The 23,624-nt window shown below is 59.0% G+C and overlaps 2 protein-coding genes across 2 annotated transcripts in view; one reads left to right on the forward strand and one right to left on the reverse strand.

Moving 5' to 3' along the window:
• STK32C (serine/threonine kinase 32C) overlaps positions 1-11,316 on the forward strand; it is a 47,094-nt gene extending 35,778 nt beyond the window's left edge. Inside the window, exons 2-12 of the mRNA XM_006879858.1 lie at positions 2,979-3,034; positions 5,760-5,911; positions 6,655-6,828; positions 6,947-6,984; positions 7,087-7,176; positions 7,464-7,567; positions 8,106-8,222; positions 8,737-8,862; positions 8,933-9,064; positions 10,423-10,490; positions 11,169-11,316. Coding sequence (XP_006879920.1) covers positions 2,979-3,034; positions 5,760-5,911; positions 6,655-6,828; positions 6,947-6,984; positions 7,087-7,176; positions 7,464-7,567; positions 8,106-8,222; positions 8,737-8,862; positions 8,933-9,064; positions 10,423-10,490; positions 11,169-11,316 — 1,205 coding nt within the window. The remainder of the gene's footprint in view (positions 1-2,978; positions 3,035-5,759; positions 5,912-6,654; positions 6,829-6,946; positions 6,985-7,086; positions 7,177-7,463; positions 7,568-8,105; positions 8,223-8,736; positions 8,863-8,932; positions 9,065-10,422; positions 10,491-11,168) is intronic.
• A 2,331-nt stretch (positions 11,317-13,647) lies between these two features.
• Positions 13,648-23,624, reverse strand: part of DPYSL4 (dihydropyrimidinase-like 4) — a 15,021-nt gene continuing 5,044 nt past the window's right edge. Inside the window, exons 3-14 of the mRNA XM_006879859.1 lie at positions 22,519-22,703; positions 20,142-20,306; positions 19,792-19,853; positions 19,470-19,550; positions 18,501-18,569; positions 18,068-18,188; positions 16,773-16,929; positions 16,433-16,574; positions 15,858-16,028; positions 15,325-15,504; positions 14,557-14,722; positions 13,648-13,739 (exon numbers count right to left, since the gene is read on the reverse strand). Coding sequence (XP_006879921.1) covers positions 13,648-13,739; positions 14,557-14,722; positions 15,325-15,504; positions 15,858-16,028; positions 16,433-16,574; positions 16,773-16,929; positions 18,068-18,188; positions 18,501-18,569; positions 19,470-19,550; positions 19,792-19,853; positions 20,142-20,306; positions 22,519-22,703 — 1,591 coding nt within the window. The remainder of the gene's footprint in view (positions 13,740-14,556; positions 14,723-15,324; positions 15,505-15,857; positions 16,029-16,432; positions 16,575-16,772; positions 16,930-18,067; positions 18,189-18,500; positions 18,570-19,469; positions 19,551-19,791; positions 19,854-20,141; positions 20,307-22,518; positions 22,704-23,624) is intronic.

The following is a 23,624-nucleotide window of genomic DNA, read 5'->3' on the forward strand; positions in this document are numbered from 1 at the left end:
TCCCCTCTTCTTCTCGCTTCCGAACCTCGGTCTTGGAGTCCTGGGCACCTCCTGCCCTTTTACCTCCAGTGGCTGGTTCTTTGGAGGAGAGTGTACCCCGGTGTTGTTAACCTTCTAGATGTGTCTGACATCAGGCTAAAAATTGATCCACAGTGGAGACCTGTCCTGAGACTAGGGGGTGAATACGGGCCATGGCCTCGGGCATCCACCTGTCTGCAGAGAAGAGACGGGTCATTTTTATGATTTTGAATTTTACTCCCTGTTTTCCTCCCCCTCCATTTGGGGCCCTCCATGGTTGAGCCCTTTAGGACCAAGGTTTAGCGGTCCATGTGCTCACGGTGGGAGAGAGCTGAGGACTGAAGCCCACGCATCCCATGAGGGCGCACAGGGGTCAGTGGGCTCTGTGAGGCAGTAACTAGGGGACATGCCTGGTTCCCACAGGAGAATAAGGCTGGGCTGGCTAGGAGGTGACCCCATGTGGACTGCAGCCCATCTGCGGAGAGGGCCTGGGAGCGTGAAGGTCTTCCCCCCGGTCTGGTTGGGCTCACAGGCTTGAGCTGGACCTCTGTGAACTTGAACTTGAAAGCTGACCTTGTGACCAGTCCACCTCCTCCCAGTGCCTTTCTGTGGGATCAGGTGACCCATTTTCAGCATCAGCCAGGATTCTGATTGTCAGCTCTACACAAGAAAACTCTTCCTTGAAGAATAAATATTTTAAGAACTCTTGATTTTAAAAGATTTATGTGTACAGGAAATCTGCTCTGCTCCCAGCTCGATTTTCCTGGGCAAGCGGATCCAGCCTGTGGTCCCCGAGGGCCGAGCGTGCGGCTCTGATGGACCCACTGGCTCGATGGAGATGCTGATTCCTTAGTGCAGCCCCGCCATTCCTGGACCTGCAGAACCACGCTGTCCTCCTCCACCTTCTGGGGGGTCTGGGGCCTCTCTAGCAGCTGCTCCGCGGGAAAGCGACTTCCAGGCTCTGCAAACCCACTAGAGGGTCAGCTTTTGGCTCCAGTGCGACAGCGACAGCGCGTCCATAACTGTGAGGAGCATGAACCCTCAGCCTGCAAGACATTCTGCCTTCGAATAACCCGCAGGGCAGACAGTGACCCGGAGGCTTCCCAGGGCTGTAAATACTTATGAAAGCCAACTGCTTCTGCCTTCCCCCGGGGTGGCTGGGCCTTTGAACCGCTAACTTTTCTGTCAGTAGCCAAGCACTTAGCCCCTGCATCCTCAGGCCTCCTCATAGACCACAGAGAGCACATACACATTGTGAAGTCACAGGTGGAAGTCACTTCTCAGTCCCTGGTAAACCAGGTGACCCAACGACCCCAGCAGTCCCGGTGACGCAGCCTCACACCCTCACTTCTCAGTGCCACTAAGTTGGCTGCACGACATCGTGACCCCACGTGGTGTAAACTAGTGCTCTCTCCTCACTGTCCCTTGATTGGTGAGGGCTGGCCCGTTGTGGTTTTGCTGGCCGGCTTTGGGAGCTAGAGTCCAGGCCTTTGTCCCTGGTCTGTCTGAGCCTGGAAGCTCCTTGGGAACCTGTCCACTCGGGGTGTTGATGTTGGAAATGCTGATGGGACAGCCTCCAGCATGGCAGGCAGCCGCCCGCCCCCACAAGGAGACACCAGCAGGCTCCCTGCGGTGTCCTGGCTTGGTTTCAGTAAGGCAGCCTTTGCTTTTGCCTCTGAAAAAATAACCGCAGAGTAATTGGGGTGCCTATTAGAGGTGTCCAGTTGGGGCCTGGGGCTTTCAGGCACCACCTGAGCATTTGTGTGGGTGAGGGCCTGGATCAGCTGGCCCAGGAGGAGGTCTCTGCCCGAGGTTGGACGTGATGCCTCTTTGTGTCTGTTCCACACCTGGGAGACAACCTGTGAGGACTGGAGCGTCGTGGAGCAGCAGGGAGTGGGTGAGGGCATTGTGTGGTTTTAGTGGAAAAGAAGGTGTTTATCGTCTCCACATGCTTATACCAGAAACAGGGTGGGGCCCTGGGCAAGGGAATGGACCTCCAGACCACCAGACAGTGGCTGCAGTGGTACTCAGACCACTCAGACCCAGAGAACACGGGACAGAGCCCTGGGGGAGGTAGTGGACCCGGAGACCATGGGACTGCCCCCTGAAGTCCTGGGCTGTCTCTTCTCCTGCCCCCCAGGGGTTCAGGGCTGCTGTGGCAGACTGTCCTCTAGTCACTGAGGGGAAGCCCTCCCTCCTGTGCTCTGGGGACAGATGGACAAGTGAATGTGACTAACCCTGGATAAACGTTGTGGGCCAGCGATGGCCTGTCCCTCTGTGGGATGTGTGAGACAGTGGGCCTAGGAAAGATGGCCCTCTGGGGCTACAAGCCGGGTCAGCCCATGGCTGGAGGTCAGTCGGAAGGAGACTTGGGCTTGGGAGCCAGTTGTGGTGGGGACTGACAAACACCGCTTCCTGGTTTAACCAGGGCTGCGGCATGTGTGTCCACCGAATGGGTGGCCCATGGGGACAGCTCGGGAGCCACAGGCCTAGAGTCGGGGCATTACGGGCCTGTATCCTCGGCAGACTCTAGGGTTAGCTACCGCCTTGTTAGCTCCAGCCTCTAGCTCCAGGTGCCCATGGCCTTGGGGACCAGGCCCCAGTCTATATCTACATCTCCTCTGTTACAAGGACATTGGCTCTGAAGGACTGTGTGACCACGGGTTAATCCACTGAGGGGTCAGACTGATGCATAGCTGACTGTCCAGCGGATTTTCGGAGGCAGTTACTCGCATGGGAGGAGACTGCCCATCCTTCTCCTGAACTCAGTGATAGCATCTGAATGGTTTCCAGCAGGATCTCATCCCCACAATGGGGCTGGGACCTCAGTGTGTGCAGGCATGTGACCCACTCCTGGTGGGAGGACAGCCCGGAGGAAGGACTTCCTGTCCTGGGGGAGGGGCTGCACGAGGCTCGAACTCTGCCCCTGTCCATCTCACTTGTGTCTCTTTGTTCTGTAGTGAACTTCGACCACTTCCAGATCCTGCGGGCCATTGGGAAGGGCAGCTTCGGCAAGGTGAGGGGAAACCTGTGGGCGTGGCCAACAAGGTGAGGGGAAACCTGTGGGCGTGGCCAGCAAGGTGAGGGGAAACGTGTGGGCGTGGCCAGCAAGGTGAGGCAGAACCTGTGGGCGTGGCCAGCAAGACAAGGCAGAGCCTGTGGGCGTGGTCACAAGGTGAGGTGGGGCCAGGCCTGTGGGTGTAGCCAGCACAGGTGATCATCCCTAATAGAAAAGCTTGCGGAGCTCACCCACCTGGTCTTCCTCTGGGCAGGGGTCTCCCAGGCAGAGGCTTCAGAACCTGAGTAGTGTTGGATGCATCCCTTTGTACTCTCATACGCCACATATGGTGTGGTGTGTAGTGCGTGGTGTGTGTGTGAGATGACTGTAGTGTGTGGTGTGTGATTGGATATAGTATGTGGTGTCTTACTAGAGATATTATAGCCAATACAGGGTTAGGGCTAGGGTCTTGGCAGAAGGCAGAGAGTACCAGAGGAATGTCTATCTGTGTTTCATTGACTATGCAAAGGCTTTTGACTGTGTGGATCACAACAAAGTGTGGCTGACTCTGAGAAGAATGGCATCCTAGAACATGTGATTGTGCTTATGTGAAACCTACACTTGGACCAGGAGGCAGTCGTCAGAACAGAGCAGGAAAACACCACATGATTCAAAATTGGAAAGAGTGTATGCCAGGGATGTGTCCTATCTCCATATATTTTCAATATATATGCAAAACAGATTATCCAGGAGGCTGAGCTCTATGAGGAGAAGTGTGGCATCAGGATTGGAGGAAGACTCAACAATCTGCATTATGCAGATGATACAACCTTGCTTGCTGAAACTGAGGACCTGAAGCATTTGCTACAGAGGGTCAAGGACAGCAGCCTCCTATATGGATTGAAGCTCAGTATAAAAAAGACAAAGATTCTCACCACTGGACCAATTGGGATTGTTAACAGCTTTAAAGATAAGGGAAGTGACACTGATGCCTCTGAAGACAGAGGACCAGGGCCAAAGAATGTGGATAGTCCCTGGAAGCTGGAGAGAACAAGGAAGCCAGTGGTCCCCTGAGCCTTCAGGAAGTCTGCCCTGTGACACCTGGACTCCAGGGAGATACATTCCAGGCTCTGACCTCCAGACCTGGGGGACAGTGAGCTGTGTCCACATACTGGAGTTTGTGACAGTTCTTTCAGCAGCAGAGAGTAGTACACAGTTACCCGCCTGTCTGACCCCACTGCTGGGCGCACCACCTCACCACTTCACCCTGGCAGTTGTTGTGTCCTCCTGGAGGAGGCTAGCACTGAGATGTCCTCCGACCTAGAGAACTTCTCTAGGAGCCCCTGGAATGAGAACGTGGCGTGAGGAGCTTAGCACCTGCGCCGACACAGGGTTTGAGGGCAGGGGTGGCAGCCCCGCCTTGCTCTGGGGGGAGTGGGCACTGAATGATGATGCAGCCAGAAGACGGCTGGAGCCCGGCCAGGAGGAGGGGGTCTCCCCGCAGCTCAGTGCTTGAGGCCGCGGGTCAGTCAAGTGCAGGCAGGCTCAGCAGGAGGGTGGACAGGGTGGCTACAAGGGCCCCGTTGCCCTGGACGGGAGATGTCCTGCCGTGTGTTCCTCAGGGATACCCATACCATCGCCATGGCCACTCCCCCCAAGATGGCACTGTCTCCAGTTGTCCAGCTCAAGTCCAGCTCCTGTCCACGCCACCTCCCTTTATGACATAGTAACTAGCGTAGCGTCACATAACCACTTAGAATTGTAAGGACTCTCCGGGAATATTTGTTGAGTGGCCGCGTGGTACTGTTGTGCTTGCTGCTTCGTGCCTAGCATTGCTGGAACTCTTCTGGAAATAACACTGTGTGAAGGTCTGAGGCACAAAGCACCTTCCCAATCTGTGGATGCACCAAGAGCTGGGCTCTCATGCCCACTCAGAGACGGGGCCGGTTCCAGACCACATGCCTCTGGGTGCTGCATTTGGACTGTCGGCCGCCCTCCCTGAGTTCTGGAACTCTCACTCCCCACACTTGGGGGGTGAGCCTGGAGCCATTCTTGGGGAGACCTCAGAACTGGCTCTCTGTGACTGCATTACTCCTCGTTTTTGTCTGTTGAATCCTGGCTCTCGTTGGAGATCTCCACCCTGGGTTTTCATGGATTTCCCTGTGGGCATCAGGGACTCGCAGCGCCTGTTTCTTAGTTATTCACTCCTCCACTCAAGTAATCAGCACCTTTCCATCGGGGAAATCGGCACTGCACAGGGCTTTGGGGGGGTCCTTCACCTCTGAGGGCCCCGCTGTGACCGAAAGGCATCCCCTGTGGCTGGACCACCACAGAAGTCTAGTTCTTCCTGGTGGGATGGTAGCTCTTGCTCTTGGGAGCTTCCCAAGTTCAGGTCAAGTTCAGGTCTGCTGCAGGGTACGGGGTGTCTTAATATCCCAACAGCCCTCTAACCCACTTTCCCAGGAAGGGAGCTGGGTTATGGGGTGTGTGGTGCCGTCGCCAGCTTGTCTGCTTGCCTGCTGTGTGCAGTGTTCATGCATAGGGCACCCAGCCTCCCTGCAGCATGTCCCTCACTGGCTGGCCCCCGGTGGGCACACTTGCTGGAGGCCCCCTGGTATTCAGGTGGCTGACTTGTTTCCTGAAGGGCTGTCTGTAGGAGACGTGGCATCCTGCCATTTTGGTGTCCAGGTGTGGGCCTACGTGTGTCCGTCCCGCGTGCACGCTGACACCCTCTGTGCTGCAGGTGTGCATTGTGCAGAAACGGGACACGGAGAAGATGTTCGCCATGAAGTACATGAACAAGCAGCAGTGCATCGAGCGCGACGAGGTCCGCAACGTGTTCCGGGAGCTGGAGATCCTGCAGGAGATCGAGCACGTCTTCCTGGTAAACCTCTGGTGAGTGAAGCCTCCAGGGCCCTGCTCCATTATCTCTGCCCCATGTCGGCCCCTGGAGGGCCCCTCCGGGTGCCCCATGCCTCTGGAAGCCCCGTAGCACCGAGTCCTTCTCTGCCCTCCTGTACCTTGCCATTCATTCATCTTCTGTATGCCAGGGTGGTAAAGGGGTTCAATGTTCATGACACACCTAGGTTAATGCAGCGCCTCCCTGGGCCTGCAGAAACTCCAGGGCTCTCCACGAGGGGACGTGTGACCCTGGAACTGGCACTAACACCAATAGGCAAGACTTAGGAATCCGAATTTTGTGTTGATGTTACGAAATTAGTGCAAGTACCATCCCCATAAAAATCCCCATCCCCATAATCACCCCATCATCACCTGATGGCCACCACCATTGCCATCCCTGTTCTTACCGGCCCCTTCCCACCATTGTCCTGTCATCACCCACCGCCATCATGACCTCCTCATCTCCATCACCCCACTTCTCATCAGCACCCTATTTCCATACTCATCGCATCCCATCTCCACCCCCAGCACCCCCATGTCACTCCTCCTCCTCCGTGTCCTCATCTCCACAGCCATCAGCCCCTCCCCCAGCACCATCACCATCCCTTTCATGACTCGTCGCAATCACTACCATGTCCTTGTCATTTCCAGCACCACCCCCATCAGCCCCAGCCCACTGTTTCGTCACCTTCCCTTCTTGTGACCACTTCCTCGCTCACTGCCCTCGGCGCCCACAGGTACTCCTTCCAGGATGAGGAGGACATGTTCATGGTGGTGGACCTCCTGCCGGGTGGGGACCTGCGTTACCACCTGCAGCAGAATGTCCAGTTCTCGGAGGAGACTGTGCGACTGTATATTTGTGAGATGGCGATGGCCCTTGACTACCTGTGCAGCCAGCACATCATCCACAGGTACGCACGCCTCAGGTGTGCCCTAGGTCCACCTGCTTGGGAGCAGCGAGGTCCTGCCTGCAGAATCCACATGGAAACAGGTGCTTTTGGGGTGCTCACCCTCTTTCTCTCTGTGCAGAGATGTCAAGCCTGACAACATTCTCCTGGATGAGCAAGGTGAGCTGGGGCGAGGGGGAGAGGCAGGAGGAGGTGAGTGTCCACCCTGCCACAGGGACACTGTTCTCCGCGGCAGCTGCCCGGCCTTTCTTTCCTCTGCAGGACACGCACACTTGACAGACTTCAACATCGCCACAATCATAAAGGACGGCGAGAAGGCAACCGCACTGGCTGGTACCAAGCCCTATATGGGTAAGTGCACGATGCTGAGCCCACACAGCTGGTCCAATCCTTGGGTCTCCCCAGGACTCCCTGAAATTCCCCTAAGGCCACCTGCCAGTGGATGGGCATGAGCCTCAGTGATGCCCATGAGAGCTGGCTGTCAGGAGGAGCCCTCCACGGCTGGCCTCAGAAGGGGCCGGTGCTCCACTGCTGGTGCCCCTGCTCTCATGGCCAGCTGGCTCTAGAAGGGCCCTGGGAGGGCAGAGCTCAGGGCTTCAGCCCCCCCGGCTCAGTGCCTCTTCTCTGTCTGCTGAAAGCTCCTGAAATCTTCCAGTCCTTTGTCAGCGGGGGAACTGGCTACTCTTTTGAAGTGGACTGGTGGTCAGTGGGGGTGATGGCCTACGAGCTGCTTCGAGGATGGGTATGGAGCTCTGCACAGGATACCCTTCATGCTTTGGGGGCCTGGGAAGTCAAGGGAGTTGGGTTCTGACACGTGAACAAGGATGCTCAATGGCCTGGGTCTCCCATGGGTTTGGGCAGGTCTGTGTGCAGCCTAGTGGGGCTGTCCTGGGACTTTCTGGGAGACTTCTGGGTGGGTCCCTTGTTTACACTGGAGGCTTCCATCTGGGGGGAGGGTGCACTTCCCTCCAGCCTCCCTGGGGGGATCCTGGCCACCCTGGACTCTGAAAACTCAGTCACCTCAAGGTCCCCTGTGTCTGAGTGGGCAGACTCCACCTCCACCTTCATATTAAGTCCACAGGGGCCTTGGGGTAAGGGCAGATGGCAGGGTCTCTTCTTCCTGCCCCGTCTGGTTTGGGGTCCAGGACAGTGCCCACCTCCTGTGCCTGCCTGTGGAGGGGGTACCAGCTGCCCTCTGGGTACCATGGGAGTGGAGTGCTGCCTGTGGATTTGGGGTGCTGTCAGCCCTGCTCGGGCTCTGACCATTGTTCCTGCCTCAGCGGCCCTACGACATCCACTCGAGTGACGCTGTGGAGTCCCTGGTGCAACTGTTCAGCACCGTAAGCGTCCCATACGTCCCGACCTGGTCCAAGGACACAGTGTCTCTGCTGAGGAAGGTGGGTGTGTGTGCTCCTTCTCCTGGGTGGGGCGGGGTGTCCTGCCCCGGCGCTCCTCCTGCACAGGGTCAGCTCTGAATTCTCCACAGGAGGCACCCCTGGACCTCTTGTTAGTCCAGGAGGTTCAGGAAGTGGTCTTGGGGAGGGGAGGGACCGACCCAGGAGAGGTGTGACAACTGACTTGCAGGCCCCTTGGAAATGGACTCAGTGACTCTCACCTCAGTGACCAGCTGGAACTCCCATCTGCGCTGCTGCCTGGGGTGGGGGTGGGGGAACCCTGAGAGTGAGGATGGGGCCTGAGATGCAGGTGCTCCGGGGAGCTAGGAGCTGGGCTGTGGGCCCCAGTGAGCCAGCCCCCTCCCAGTGACTGGGCAGCAGGTCCTGCGGTCTGCACCCTTGGACTGCCCAAGCCTCAGGCTGCACTGAGGACACATCCCTTGATCCCCGGCCTGCCCCGCTCGGCCCGCGTCTGGTGCAGCGTGGGCCCTGCGTTCTGCCTCACGGCCTCTTTCAGCTCCTCACTGTAAACCCCGAGCACCGTGTGTCCAGCCTCCGTGACATGCAGGCCTCGCCTTCACTGGCCCATGTGTCCTGGGACGACCTGAGTCAGAAGAAGGTGGAGCCAGGCTTCGTGCCCAACGTAAGTGACACTCTCCTGCCGGGGACTCCAGGGAGCCACTGCCCCGCAGCTCAGACCTGGTCCCCCACAGAAAGGCCGCCTGCACTGCGACCCCACCTTCGAGCTGGAGGAGATGATCCTGGAGTCGAGGCCGCTGCACAAGAAGAAGAAGAGGCTGGCCAAGAACAAGTCCCGCGACAACAGCAGGGACAGCTCCCAGTCTGTGCGTGCCGGATGGCCGTCCTGGGGGTGTGGAGGCGGGGATCCCGCGCTGGGGGTGTGGAGGGGGGCTCCCAGTCTGTGAGTGCCGGATGGCCGGCCATCCTGGGGGTGTGGAGGGGGGCTCCCGCCCTCGGGTTTGGGGAAGGGCTCGAAGCCCCTCCTAAACTCTAGCCCCTGGGGGGCTCCTTCTCTGAGCAGGTGGGATGCCCCTGTGGTCCCCTGACCGTGCGTCCAAGCACAGCAGTGTCCAGAGAGGACAGTATGATGACCCTGTGATGGAGTTGCTCTCCCTAGCCAGACTCCCATGGGGAGGGCCCCCAGCTGTATGTTTATTTAGAGTTGCTGGAAGAAGGTGGGGGCCACCCCTCATCACTGGGGTACGGGGTAAGGTCGGGGTCGCCCTGGATGCTCAGGTTCTCAGGGAGCACACAACTGCTGGTGCCCCCTCCTGTCTGGAGGTAGGATTTCCATGGCAGGTGGAGAGCCAGTCTTGTGAGACCAGCAGAGAGCAGAGGGCTGGTGACTTTGTGGGGCCCCCTGCTCTCACACAATTAGATGTCTAGTCTGTCAGAACATGGCCTTGCAGCAATACCCGTATGGAATGGGGACAGGGCTGCGTGAGGGGCCCAGGGTCAAGTGGCTGGCCCTACCTCGCTATGGTGGGGCTTGGGGTGTGGGGGACCAGGTGAAGCCAGGCCCCCACAGGCAGGACTGGCAGTGAGCTTCTGGGGCTGGCAGGCAGGAGGCAGCCATCCTGAGGGGGGCCTCAGGCAGATTCGGAGCCCCTGAAGGTCCTGTCTGACCACAAGATCGTGGTGCAGGAGGCACGCCAGTGTGTTTGCCCAAGGTGCTGGGCACCTTTCAGCAGCGATGTAGTGGACACCACCACAGAAAGCCCAGCAAAAAGAGGAGGAAACTCTTGAGTGATGCAGGGGTGTAGGGATGGCCAGGCCTGGGCAGTGCTTCCTTCTGCTGCCCACGGGCCACTATGAGTTGAAAGTGACTGGCTGGCACCTGAGGCCCCACCGTGAGTGTCCACCTTGAACACTGTCCTTGGGCTGCAGGATGAGGGAATGGACACTGCCTAGGAGCCAGCCACACCTGTTCATGCAGCATAAGCCCTCAGAATGCCCCATCCTTACCACTTGTCCAGATGCTGACCTCAAAGCCAGCATGGTGGCCACCCTTCCCTCCTACCACGTCACAGCCACCTTGTCCAGAACCTCTGAATGGACGGCCATCTGCCAGGGCCCTCACACTCAGTCACCAGAGACAGGGTCCCTTGTCATCGGCCGAGGGAAGAGATGGCACAGGGTGTGGCATGTTTAGTACTAGCTCACGCCAGTGTCTGTCTGACAGGAGAACGACTATCTTCAGGATTGCCTGGACGCCATCCAGCAGGACTTTGTGATTTTTAATCGAGAAAAGTGAGTGTTGGGTGGGGACATTGGGGTTTGGGAGGATACAGGGGCACAGAGTTGGGGTGTGTTGTCTTTAAGTAGCAGTCAGAACTGCCACATGGCTGACCCCCCAGAGACTTTCAGAGGCTGTATACAGCATGGAAGGAGAATGCCCCCCCCACCCCGTTCCATCTGGGAGCATAGAACCTGGCCGCACGCCTCCAGGCCACCAGAGCTCCAGGACGTGCATGAAGATAATGGGGTGTGCGGTGGAGAATGGGGTCCTGGTGGGAATATTGTGATTTGGGTATAGATATCAGGGACTGGGGTGAAGATATGGGGCTCTGGGGGTGAGGCTGGCAGGGTAGGGGGTTAGGACTGTGAAGTGGGAGATGCATTACTCTGGGGCTCCCTCTGCTGATCATAGGAAGGAGTGCCAGAGAGGCTTGGAGCCCCGGCCTGAGGGCTCTGTCCTGGGGTGGCGGGTGCACATGTGACAGTCTTTGTACTGACCTCCACAGCCCTGGGCGAGCGCACAGACGTCTCGCCATTAGCGTTAGGCAGTGTGTGAATTGGGCTGCCCCATGTCGCCTCCTGGGTCCCACCTGCTTACATACACAGTGAGGCCTGGAGACCAGTGTTCTTCATGGTGGGACCCAGGCAGGTGAGCCCCAGACACCCAGCCCCTCCCGGTGTCTCCCCCAGGCTGAAGAGGAGTCAGGACCTTACAGCCGACCTGCTCCCCGAGCCTGAGCTGCAGGATGAGGCCGAAGCAGAAGCACCGGTGGACAGAGGGCCCAGGGGGTCCCTGTCCATGTGTGGCCCCCTCTGTCCCTCGGCAGGCAGCAGCTGAGTGCCAATACAGTGGACACCAGGTGGCAGAGACTGTCAACCAGGCTGGGGACAGCAGTGGGGCAGCCACCCATTCTCATGTACTCAAAGGACTTGGGCACCACACTGTCAGCGCGGGGACCTCAGAGCTCCGGTCTTCTCAAGACAGTGGTGTGGAGGGGCAGGTGTTCCAGGATCCTGATCTGGGCCAGGGCAATGGGAGGGCCAGTGTCACACATGCCATGCAGCCTGGACTCTCTGAGGGCCTGAGGGCTGGCTTGCAGCAGGTCATGAAGGCCCAGGGCTTTGGCTGGATGGGACCGTCACCAGACTCCCAGCTGCTGGAGCCGAACCTGCTACCCTGTGTAGATGGCACCCGGCTGTGGCTTTCTTCTTGTACATCAAGGGCCAGGGTGGGGAGGGGCATGGGTGGGGAGGAAAGAATGTTTTCTAGACCTATACCTGTTCCAGAAGTTTCTGTAGAGTTCACCTCTGGGAGTTGTGATGGCAGAAGTGTTTCATGTCCCATGTACGTGTGTGTGTGACAGTGTGTGACATTCATAATCTAAGCCCAGGTTTCGAGGCCTGAGTAGGGGGTAGGGAGGACACCCAGTAACTTCCCCTGGGGCTGGGAGGGCTCGGTAGCGTGGAGGGCAGGGTCCTTTAAAAGATGGGATGAGGGGAGGGGCCTGGGCCTTGGACAACAGCCTCAGAACCAGCTCTGACCAGAACCTGCTGTCTGGCCTGATGGAATCCTGGGAAGGCCTGCAGAGGACATCACAGGGGATACATGCACTCCACCCGCAACTGACCCCTGGGTGCAAGGTTAGGGGACACTTTCCTTGTGACACCCACCTGACTCATTCATTGGCTGAAGCTCCCAAAACTGACCCAAAATTGTGGCTGACCATCTTCTGCACACCCAAGTGTGACAGGCCAGCCTAGCTCCCAGGCCCAGTCAGGGACTGGACACAGGAGGGACGCCCACATTGGAGAATTAATGACTGACCGAGTGAATGAGTAGCTGATAGACGGGGCATGTTGGGTGGGTGGGTGGTCCATGGGCGGAGGAATGAATGAGCAAGTGGGTGAACAAATGACTGCCAGCCTCTGTGGGTGCCACTGTCCCTCTGTCTCCTGCCAGCCTCTGTGGGTGCCACTGTCCCTCTGTCTCCTGCCAGCCTCTGTGGGTGCCACTGTCCCTCTGTCTCCTGCCAGCCTCTGTGGGTGCCACTGTCCCTCTGTCTCCGTGAAGCCCAGCAGCCAGATGGCCATGTGTGATCTGGCTGGTTTTTACCCTTAACCTGCCACCACTCAGCCATGCTGTCCGACACACACAAATCCCAAGGTGACCAGGTGACCATTGGCCAGCCCTCCAAAGATTCTGGAGACCAAAGGGATGGCCAGCTGTTGTCTTCTGGGAGTTTTGGGGGCTTTGGATGGGAATCTGGGGGTTATTGCCCAGCTGGACATGTTTGTCTTCTGCTGCCTGTATGAGAGGGGTTTCACCTGGCCCCTCTCCTGGGGTGTTGGGTTACTATGTGGCGTGGTGGTCCCCTGTGGCCGTGGCTCTCTGCCCGGGTCCTGCATGTGGGCTGTCAGTACCCTGCAGGCTCTGGGTCAGCCTCCCAGTCCTCGAGCCTCTAGGGCTGTTCCCACGAAGGGCTTCAAGGCCAGCTCAGGACTGCACGTGAGCTGTGTGCTGGGAGAGGGTACAAAGCACGGTTCACACTCTGGCAGCTTCCACTGCATCTTTAATGGCCAATTTCATGGCCAGCGGCATGCAGACTGGCTAGTTTTGCTCACTGACGAAGACTACAGCTAAGAAACCAGAGAACACGTCTTAGGAGAAGAGGGGAAGCAGCATGTCTAAGGGTCTGACCAGCTCGGGCACTAAGACGCTGGGGTCTGGTCCTTGGAATGAGTATCTGAAGTCCCTGATGGATCCCTGAAGTCTGCAGATCTGGGCGGGGCTGGTTGTCTCCTGGCCAAGGGGCCTGGCTGACCTGGAGGTCAGTGGAGCCTGCGGCATGGGTGGCAGTGACTTAAGCTGGACGCCTTCTCTCCAGGCAGGCCCCCAATGGGCAGCCCTCTCAGCGGGGTCGGCTGTCCCCACGCTCTGTGAAGGCCAGCCCCACTAACACTCAGGCCTGGCCCGGAAAGGCACCTGGGACCCTGAGCTGTTCCAGCCTTCTCGCCTGGCAGTGAAATCTCCCCAGTTCAGCCCTCCCATGACCAGGGCTCCCCATGGGTGGCAGGGCCTGGGACCCTATAAGGGCGCTCTGGGGGAGGGAAAGGCAAGGTGGGTCCATTAGGGAAAAGGGAGTCTGAGGAGGTGTGTGGGGGGGTGAGTTTAAGAGAGGGAGGTAATGTTGGAGCGGCCACCAGGGGGTGCCATGATCTTCTGCGCTGTGCGCCGAGCGATGTGGTCATCCGCCTGAGACCCTGAAGGAGAGGGCAGTGAGTGGGCAAGGGAAGGAGAGGGGATGTGGGCTAGGGCTGCCCCCTGTCCTCCCAGAGCCAGCACTGCCAAGGCCCACGCTGCACACGACTGGGATGGTCCCAGGCCATGTGGGGAGACCAGGAGCCAGGTCAGGGGCTCCCAGCCCTCGGCCTCTCATGACAGGATGGTGGCACAGCCTTTACACTGTGCAGAAGGCTGGGAGTTCAAAGCCAGCCCTCTTGGGATCCTGTCCTGTCTCTGGTCCTGCTGTGTGTCTCAGCCCACCCTAGACAAGGGGATGCACGTGCCACAACCTCTTACAACAATGCTGCGTCCTCTGGATAGGGCAGCCCCACAGAAGGAGACAGGGCGCTAGGGGGCAAATGCCCCCTGGACTAGGTACGGCTGGCCCCTGTCTGCTGGGAGAGCTTCTCTCCACACTGTGCACTGGGAGAAGAGGGGGGCTGGCCACCCGTCCACACACCTCGCTAGGACTTGAGCTGCCATCTGGGTGGGCTCTAACCTCATGACCTGCCTTCCTATATGACAAAGTCACATTGTGCTGGGGTCCCCTGAACCTTCAAGACATTCCAGTCTGACCTGAGGCCAAGGGGAGGCCTGTGGTCCAGGGCAGGGCTGATGGGGGTGATTCTGAGTGAGTCCATGTCACCTTCTGCAGAGACCTCTACCCCCCATGGCTGATTTGGGAAGTTCATCCCAACTGCCCTCGGACAGAAAAGGGCTGTCCCGGTACGATGCCTGGTGGCTGCCAGTGTTTTACTCCCAAACCCCTTTGAGCCCAGCTTCTGATGAACTCACCTGACAGGCTGAACCCTGACTGGTGCAGGTTCCGTATGGGTGGCACAGAGACCTTGCCTGGGCATGAAGCACGTGCCAGAGTACCACCGGATGCCTTTGCTGGCATGACAGCCTCATGGACTGGCCCATCATAGAGGCCTCGGGGCACACCATGGGTCTCCGCCAGCTGCAGGCACAAGGTGTGGGTGAGGGCATGGACCCCTGACCCACCCCTTGGGACAGTCTGAGGCGTTCCTGAGAGCACACTCACCTACATGCACACAGGTGTGTACATACCTCCATTCCACAAATGCACGCACACCTCCCCACATATATGTACAGACACGCCTCCCCACGTGTATGTACATGCACACCTCCCCACATGTGTGCACTCACACCTCTATGTGTGCACACAGGCACCTACCATCTATGCCTCCTACCTTCATGGGTGCATGCAAACCTCTGTAGTCACACCCCACCCCACATATGCACACACATCTATCACAGCTCACCTCCATGTGAGTTTGCACCCCTCCACATGTGCACCCCTCCTCACATGTATGTTGCACATCCCTGTCACTGCACACATACGCACACTCCCTCCTTTACACACACACACAGGTGTGCACACGTCTTCTCTGCATTTTACCTTTCCGCCCATGGGGGCACTCACACACACCTCCTTCCCTGGTACCAATGGCCAACACCCTGAGCGAGGCCACCCAGCAAGGGGACTTCTTTCTGGGGCTGGTCCCACCCCGACACGAGGGCTCACGGGCACAGCCTCACCCTGTTCCGCGCCTTTATCCTCTTGTAAACAAAGTCTGGGAATGTCTTCCGGGGTATGAAACGGCCGGCCCCAGGTGTGACAAGCAGATTCCCATCCTCCAGCACAACACGTCCCTGGCTGACGACCACCGTGGGGGCCCCGTGGCACTCCACACCTTCGAATATGTTGTACTCCACATTCTGGGGAGAGGACAAGGCCCCACCTCAGCCCCTTCGCCTCTGGAATGCCCCAGGCTCACTTGTTGCTGGCCTGTCTGCTATATTCAGGGGGTGGCTCCTTCCTCAGACCGCTGATGAGATGGTCAGAGCCCAGGCGCCAACCTCACGTGCTCAGGACAAGCGGTGCGTGGGCAGGCACTGAGGGTGGCTCCTCCGGGAAAGCAGGACCCCAGTTATAAACGCCCTGCCTCAGTCTCCCCATCTGTACAACGGGGATGGTATGTTCTAGTCACTCACTGTGCTGTGGGATGTGGACACGGTGCTGGGTGAGACCCGGCCACCGCAGGCTGGCCCTGGTGGGGACAGTGGCCTACCAGATTGTGGCTCTTCGCCGAGATGATCCTGGTGACCCTGGGGTTCCATATGACCAGGTCAGCATCAGAACCCACAGCCACTCGGCCCTTCCGGGGGTAAAGATTGAAGATTTTGGCGGCATTCGTACTGGTCACAGCAACAAACTGGTTCTCGTCCATCTTCCCTGAGGCCTGCAAAGCCAGAAGGCCACCTAAGAAGGAGCTGTGGATGGCCTGCAGCTACTTCCTGGAAAGTTAGGACCTTGTCCTGGGGCTGCGCATGGCCAGCAGAGCACCAGCATCTGGGGTCCTGGAGGAGCAGGGCTTGAGCCAGGCAGCGCCTCCTCCAGTGTGGCCCCTCCCAGCACGGCAGGGACCCGGCTCTCAGAGGGTGAGTGTCAGGGTGGCCAGCTGCTCCGGCTTCTATGTGCATGTTAGGGGCTGACCCTGGCCTGAAGACACAGGGTCTTTGAAGATGCTGTCAGTTAGGATTACTTGAGGGCACAATCCTGTGTGACTGGTGGCCTCAAAACGGAGAACACAGAGCCACCAGGTGCTAGTGGAATGGCAGGACCCTCCCTGAGTCCCACACCCACCACGCACTGCTCCCAGACCACGGCCATGCGCTCCTCCACGCCATTGGTGCCCTCTGGGATGAGTGTGAAGTTGTCCTTGCCAACGGCCTTCTGAGCGGTGCTGAAGGTGCAATGGGCACTGCCGGTCACCTGTAAGTCTCCGCTGGGGAAAGAATGGGGTAAACAGCAGCCCAAGGGGTACTTCTGTGCCCCCTCCCCCGGTGCAGCAGGCCCAGAGCTCAGAGGCCATGATGTCAGTGCTGGGCTGGTGTCTGTGAGGGGAGGGCATGGACAGCAGTGTGGTGCTGGGTGGGGGCCGTTCCCATCTGAAGCCCTCCCTGAGGATCTCTGGTGCCCTCACCTGGACAACAGGGAGGTGAGATGGTCTGGGGTGCTGGGGTCCAGGCTGATGGGGGGTGAGGTGACGAAGGCTGCGGCCTTTGCCCAGTTCTTGCTCCAGTAGTGGGACCCATCGGTGCCCAGGCTGGCAGTGACTGGCTCCCCAAACACGATGGCCCCTGGAGGGGGTTGCCAGCAGAGCCTAGGGCCTCGGCCCTCAGCCAGCAGGGTCCACCCCATGCCACCCTACCCTGGGGACGCAGTAGACGGAAGCCCAGAGGTGTGGCTGGCAGGAGGTAGTGGCCCATGTGGGTCAGCCTGCCTGGTGGTGCAGTGGAGGAGTCACTGGGGCACAGCCCCATGGAAACATGCTTCCTTGTGAGGTCAGGCCTAGTGGTGAGTTCCAGGGAGCGCCCTCTCCCCCAGGAGCTCTGGGATGGATATGGGGTGCAGGGAGTGCTGGGGGGGGCTGAGCCTCCACAACCCCCCCAAGCTAGGCTGTAACCAGGAGGACTAGCTTCAAGCCTTCATGCAGAGTACTCCCCACGGAGAACCCCACCCGCCTTGTGGGACCCAGCACAGCTGGGGACAAGCTGGAGTGAGCTGAAGAGACGCACTCAGAGGAGCAGGCAAGGTGGGCAGGGCAGCGGGCTTCTCTGTCTGGCCCACTAGTCCTGCCCTTCAGTCTCAGTCTCCTTCCTCAACATCAGGGTCCCCCCCCCAACCTAGGGGCCCTCCCCTTCAACACAGGCCCCGCCCCTCCACTTTGGCCCCACCTCTCCCATACAGGCTCCGCCCCTCCGCCATGGTGGGTCCCTCCCCACCTTCTATCAAGACCTGTTCCTCTACCTCAGCCTTTCTTTTTCCACCCAGGCCCCGCCCCTCCACCTTGGTCCCACTTCTCCCAGCCAGGCCCCGCCCCTCCACTTCCATCCAGACCCCGCCCACTTACACTGCCACTCCCCCTGGGCCCCACCCCCTCCATGCTCCATTAGTTTAGGTCCCACCCCTCTGGTTTAGCCCCCCTCCTCCAATCTCTTCCTCCCACCTGGTCTGACCCTCCAGGGGGGCTCTTTTCCTCAGGGTCACCATCTAGGGTCACTAGTGATGGGGGGATGGGGGCGTCCTCTGGAACTCAAGGCCTCTGTCTCACACTCCTTGCATGTCACTCATTTCCAGAGACGGGGTTAGCAGAAACGCTCTGCTGCCCGCCCCATCCAAGGCGCCCAGTAGGCCTGCAGATCTCCTCCAGGGCCTCCTGCACCCCTAGCCCACCCTCCCTGAGCTGACCCAGCCCCCAGAAGGATGCTCACTCACCCCTCCTCTTGGCCTGGGCGACCACGTCCGCTGAGCCCTTGCTCATGACCTTGGTGATGTACAGCGGGCAGTTGGCCTGCTTGGCGATGGTGACAGCTCGGAACGCAGCCTCAGCCTCCACCTGGGAACATTTGATGGAGACCCTGACCATGAGGAGGTGACAGCCCTCCGCTGCCCCTCCTCGGACTGAACTGACCCTGGGCTGGGAGCCAGGAGCTGGGCTGGGTGCTGAGAGCGGGGTAGGGGTCTGGACCTGAGCCTACTACGTGTCCCCAGAGCTTCCCAGACTGTGGTCCTGGTACTTAGGTCAAGGCCAACAGGTGACTTGGAGAACACCTGCCTGGGGGCGTGTTGTGATTCACACCTACCAGTTAGGTCACGGGGCACAGTCCCCTGGAGTCCAGGAGGTGGGAAGGGTCCACTGGATACTCACCTCCTCAGGGTGGCTGAGCACATGGCCCTCCGGGCCTGTGATGCCGAGCTCCAGCATCCGCTTCTGCTCCTAGGACAGCCACCAGGGTACTCAAAACCCCTCCCACGGACTGCCCCCCAGAGGTCCCTCCCTGGACTGCCCCCCAGAGGCCCCTCTCACGGACTGCCCCCCAAAGGCCCCTCCCATGGACTGCCCCCTGAAGTCTCTCCCATGGACTGCCCCCAGAGGCCCCCCTCACGGCCTGTCCCCTAAAGGTCCCTCCCATGGACTGCCCCCTGAAGTCTCTCCCATGGACTGCCCCCTAAAGTCCCTCCCACGGACTGCCCCCCAGAGGCCCCTCCCATGGACTGCCCCCTGAAGTCTCTCCCATGGACTGCCCCCTGAAGTCTCTCCCACGGACTGCCCCCCAGAGGCCCCTCCCATAGACTGCCCCCTCAGAGGCCCCTGCTATGGACTGTCCACCAGAAGCCCCTCTCATGGACTGCCCCCAGAGACAACATGTACAGACAGCTCTATAGACCCTGTCCAATGGACCCCTGGCTCAGGGAGCCCCTCATAGACCCCACTATGTTGCCCCTCAGCCCTGGCTGGACCAATGGACCCCACCTCCCTTATGCTACAGTCCTTACCCAAGGAACTCCCCTCACAGACTGTACCCCACGGACTACACTTTAACCCTGGACCAATGAATGCCCCACATCCAGAGACCCCCTGGACAGAACCCACCCACAGGCTCATCCTAAGCCCACTGCTCCAGGGGTCCCACAGACCCCCACCCTGAGACACCATCCTACTGACTCCTGCCCCATGGGTTTCCATGTCTGAGCTGAGTTCTGGACCCCCCCCAGGGCCTTCCAGGTCCTCCAGTCACACAGACTTGGGGGAGAACTCTGGGGACCCCCTTCCATTTCCTGCAGGTGAACTGGGGCTTGAGGGTGTTCCAAGCAGTGGACAAGAGCCCCCCAAAACCTCCTCAATGATGTCCCCATTCTCTGCGTGCACCAGGGCCAGAGCCCCCAGGTCTCGGATGATGGTGAAGATCTCATATATCTGGGAGGGAAGATGGGCTGAGTCAGCGGCAGCCGTGGGCCTGCTGGATACTATATCCTCCCAGCCATCCACTTATCTTTCCCACCTCACCCGGTCATCCGCACCCCCTCCTGTCCACACAACTCCCCACCTCACCTGGCCATCCACACCCCCTTTCAGCCCCTGCTGTCCACACCCCCCCACCTCACCTGGCCATCCACACCCCCTTTCAGCCCCTGCTGTCCACACCCCCCCACCTCACCTGGCCATCCGCACACTGACACCTGTCCTTGTATGCCATGAAGACCAGGAAGGAGTTGATTCCTGAAGGAGGGGCGTCAGATGGCTCTGCTAGCTGCCTGGGGGACCCTGCTCCCCACTCCACAGGGCAGTTAGGTCACCAGAACCTCCCTCCCACTTCGTGCTCCACCTGCTAAGGATGTTCCCTCCACCCAGGTGGTGTCTTCTGCACTAAGCCAGTGGAGACCACCACCAACAGTGACCCCTGTCCCTTAGTTAGGAGACCAGGATGAGCTCACCCAGGGCGAGGTAGCCTGTCCCCACCCCAGGAACAGGTAGAGGTGGCAGCTGCTACTGCATCCTTGTCCTCACCCTTGTCCTTGACCAGGGCCTCCAGCTCCTCCTTGATGCTCTCGTGCCAGCGGGTGATGTCCACGTGCAAGGAGTAGTCACAGCAGGCTGTGCTGTCCGCCCGCTCTCGCCACTGCTCATACGCAGCCAGCAGGCTCACGCCCGCCTCCGGGAACACATGGTCCACTGCCGGGGACAGAGCATCAGCCAGCACCCTGGCTCTGCCCATTCTGCCACCACAGTACCCTCCACGAGCCCTGGGTTTCATTTCCCCACAGATAAGGATGCTCGCTGGGGTGGGGGACTGGTGACCCTCATTCCCTTCTCCACTAGTTTCCCCAAAAGCAGCAGCTGTATGTAAGCTGAGTGGGGAGAGGGCAGAGGAGTCTGATCCAACCACTTCCTGTCCCCTCCCACAGAACGGGACGCAAGTCACAAGTCTGCAGGTGGACAGAGCGCTGTCCACGGTGCTGGGCCCGGCCTGCCCCCACATCCCTCTGTGGGCAGGATCCACCCACAGAGCAGGGGTGCAGGTGAGGCCTGCAGGTGGACAGTGTTGGCCATGCTGCTGGCCCTGCCTTCCCCATCCCCCACAGGGCTGCCTCCCTTGGTGTTACCTCACTCCTTCAAAGGCGCCCCCATGCCCTGCAATGTGGTATGCATCTCCCCAGAGAACAGGGCATCGTGCCACCACCCTGCACATGTCCTATGGTTTAGCACATGGTCAAGTGGCCTCCACTGGGCACGCTGGTGAAGAAATGACTTGACTCCAGGATGGTGTTGAAGGCTCTGTTCTCATCCTCCAGTATGAGCTCAGGGCCTCGTGGAAGTGTTAGCCCCTGCCCCACCCCCGAGCTCGCTGCCGTGTGGACACAGCACTGGCCAGAATCTGGACATGTGGAGCAAGAAGGACACAGGACAGATGCCACCTCAGGGCAGCCTGCGTTTCCCCATCACCACATGATACCTCACGGCATGTTGATGCCGCTGGCTGTCCTTGGCCCTCCTGAGCTAAAGTGGCCAGTCCTTTGGCCAAAGTCCACAGTGGACACAGATGTGGCTGGGGTTTCTTGCTTGCAGCTTGTGCAGAGCACCATGCATCACTTCAACCAGGCTTAGTGTGCCCTGCGATGGAGCCCCGACTACTGCTGTTCTCACTGGTGATGGGGCAGCTGCATTTACTGACCATCTACTGTGCATGGGCACTGCTCAGGGCCACTTGCATGCCACCTGCTCTAATCCTCGTGCCACCTCAGGAGGGCCGAGTTACTTCCTATCACCACTAAGCTGAGATGTCTGGGCCTAAACTCCAGACCACAAACCCCACGGGAGTCTCAGCAAGCCAGTCGCCCCAAGACCGGGCTCCCAGTGCCCATGGTGGTTAGGTTTACATCACGAGTGTCCAGTAATGGTACAAAAGTTTGGAATAGTGTGAGAATGACCCAAACCCATTTGGGACACCCACAAAGACACCAAGTATCCACAGATGGACGCCAGTGCGGGTGCACCAAGCTTCTGGTTTTGAAAATGCAAAACACTGTGAATCGCGTTAAGCACAGTGAGTTCCAGAGGTATGTCTGCGAGCTGACAGGAAGAGGTGACCTGTGGGTGTTAGCTGACCTGCGGTCACCACTAGGAAAGGGGGGCCAAGTTCAGGTCAGCCCTGTAGGCTGAGGCTTAGTCACAGGGTATGGCTGGAGGGTACTGCTCAAAGCTCTGTGGGGTCAGCTCCAGCTTTTCACTCTGATGCTTGTACTTCCTGTGTAAGCTGGGGGGTGGGTGTGTGTGGGGGGGAGGTGGGCAGGGTCAGCTCCAGCTGTGGGGGGGCAGGGGTCAATTCCAGCTTTTCACCCCATGCCTGCACTTCCTGGGGGGGCAGGCAAGCAGACCCCTCTGCATGCTTCTGCTCAAAGGGCTCACTCTGACCTCGGGGGGTTCACCAGCACCTGTGAGCTGAAGCTTGAGGCTGACCCTGGCAGAAGTAGCAATAAAGACCTGGGGACTCTTGGTGTTAGAGTGACGATGAGAATTAATGTCCTCCTTGATCTGAACACTTTCACTCTGAACATGGCAGGGGCTTGCCATGCTGGGCATCAGAGTCGTGTCTGGTTTTCCAGACAACACACCCTGTTCTGCCCAAAGAAGTTGGCTTCCATCCTTGGTCCATGCCAGAGGCGGCAACAGGAGACCCCTGCAGGACCCACATCCATTGGTTCCCTGGGTATTCAGAACACCCACACACAAACGCCCTTTGGACAGGACTGCGAGAAAACTTCTTTTCAGTCAGAGCTGACTCGCAGACACACAGCAACAACAAACATGAAATTCCTCCTGCCACACTGGCATGCGGACGAGCATGGGACGAGGCTGTGCCTGGAAGTGGGCTGCAGGAACTCACAGATCATGGTGGTGCCTCCCGCTAAAGCGGCCTTCGTGCCCTGGAAGAAGTCGTCAGCTGGGGTCATGCCCAGCGCAGGCATCTGCAGCCGTGTGTGGACATCGATCCCACCTGGGAGGACCAGCAGGCCGTGTGCATCGATCATTCTGACGTTCCCAGGCACGATGAGGTTTTCCCCAATTTGTCTGGAAGCAAAAAGGGAGATTTCCTTGGCTCTCAGGATCCGTACCAGACCCAAGTGGCCCCGGCAGCACTGTGGGTTGTGAGCAGGTGGGCAGGCACCTGGGCTCTCCTGCCAAGAAGGGCACTCCAGACAGACACAACCCAGCACACAGCTGATGGGCTCCTCCCCGCTGCAGAAGGAGCGGCCTCTCATCTGGGCTGTTCAAGATGGTCACCCAGGGCGATGCAAACAGTGGCAGGTAGGGCCCCGCCAGAGGGACTGGATGGCACCTGGACCACTGATGGATGCCGACAGGATGGGAGACAAGTGCAGGACAGGGGACAAAGTCTTACAGATTTCACACCTCCTGGCCAGCTGTGAACAGACACTTCCCTGAGATATCTTTTAGTGAAACAGAAGACACACCACAGGAAGGAGACAGACCCTGAGTGTGGGGTCCTGAAAATCCCTCGTGTGAGACCACCAGTCAGCAATCACTCCACAGCAAAGATGAGCAGATAGGGGGACGGGAAACTAGGGTGCTGGAAACGGAACAACCAGAATACAATGAAAGGCAATGTTAATTCAATGAAGACAACACTGACACCTTGTGGAAAACATAGCTAATGTCACATAACAGGTACTGCAGACGTCACTGGGAACCCAATTTGGATGTGCAGACTTTGACGGAAAGTACCAGAAAATATTTAAAAACAAGCAGGCAAAACGAGGTGGGTCCAGCCTGGTGAAACACCAGGAGCCTCTGACGCAAGCTTACCAACTCGTGGCTGGCACAGCTTGTCACAGGGGCCTGTGGCAGCCCTCATGGCCACAGCAGCGCTGCCCCCAGCCAGCCTCGGCTGCGGGCCCCGTGGCCATGGAAGTGCGGGCCTGGACCAGCTTCGGCTGCGGGCCCCGTGGCCATGGCAGCATTGCACCCGGC

This window comes from Elephantulus edwardii, unplaced genomic scaffold (assembly GCF_000299155.1).
Source record: "Elephantulus edwardii isolate Elephantulus edwardi_28Jun2011 unplaced genomic scaffold, EleEdw1.0 scaffold00006, whole genome shotgun sequence".
Classification (NCBI taxonomy): domain Eukaryota; kingdom Metazoa; phylum Chordata; class Mammalia; order Macroscelidea; family Macroscelididae; genus Elephantulus; species Elephantulus edwardii.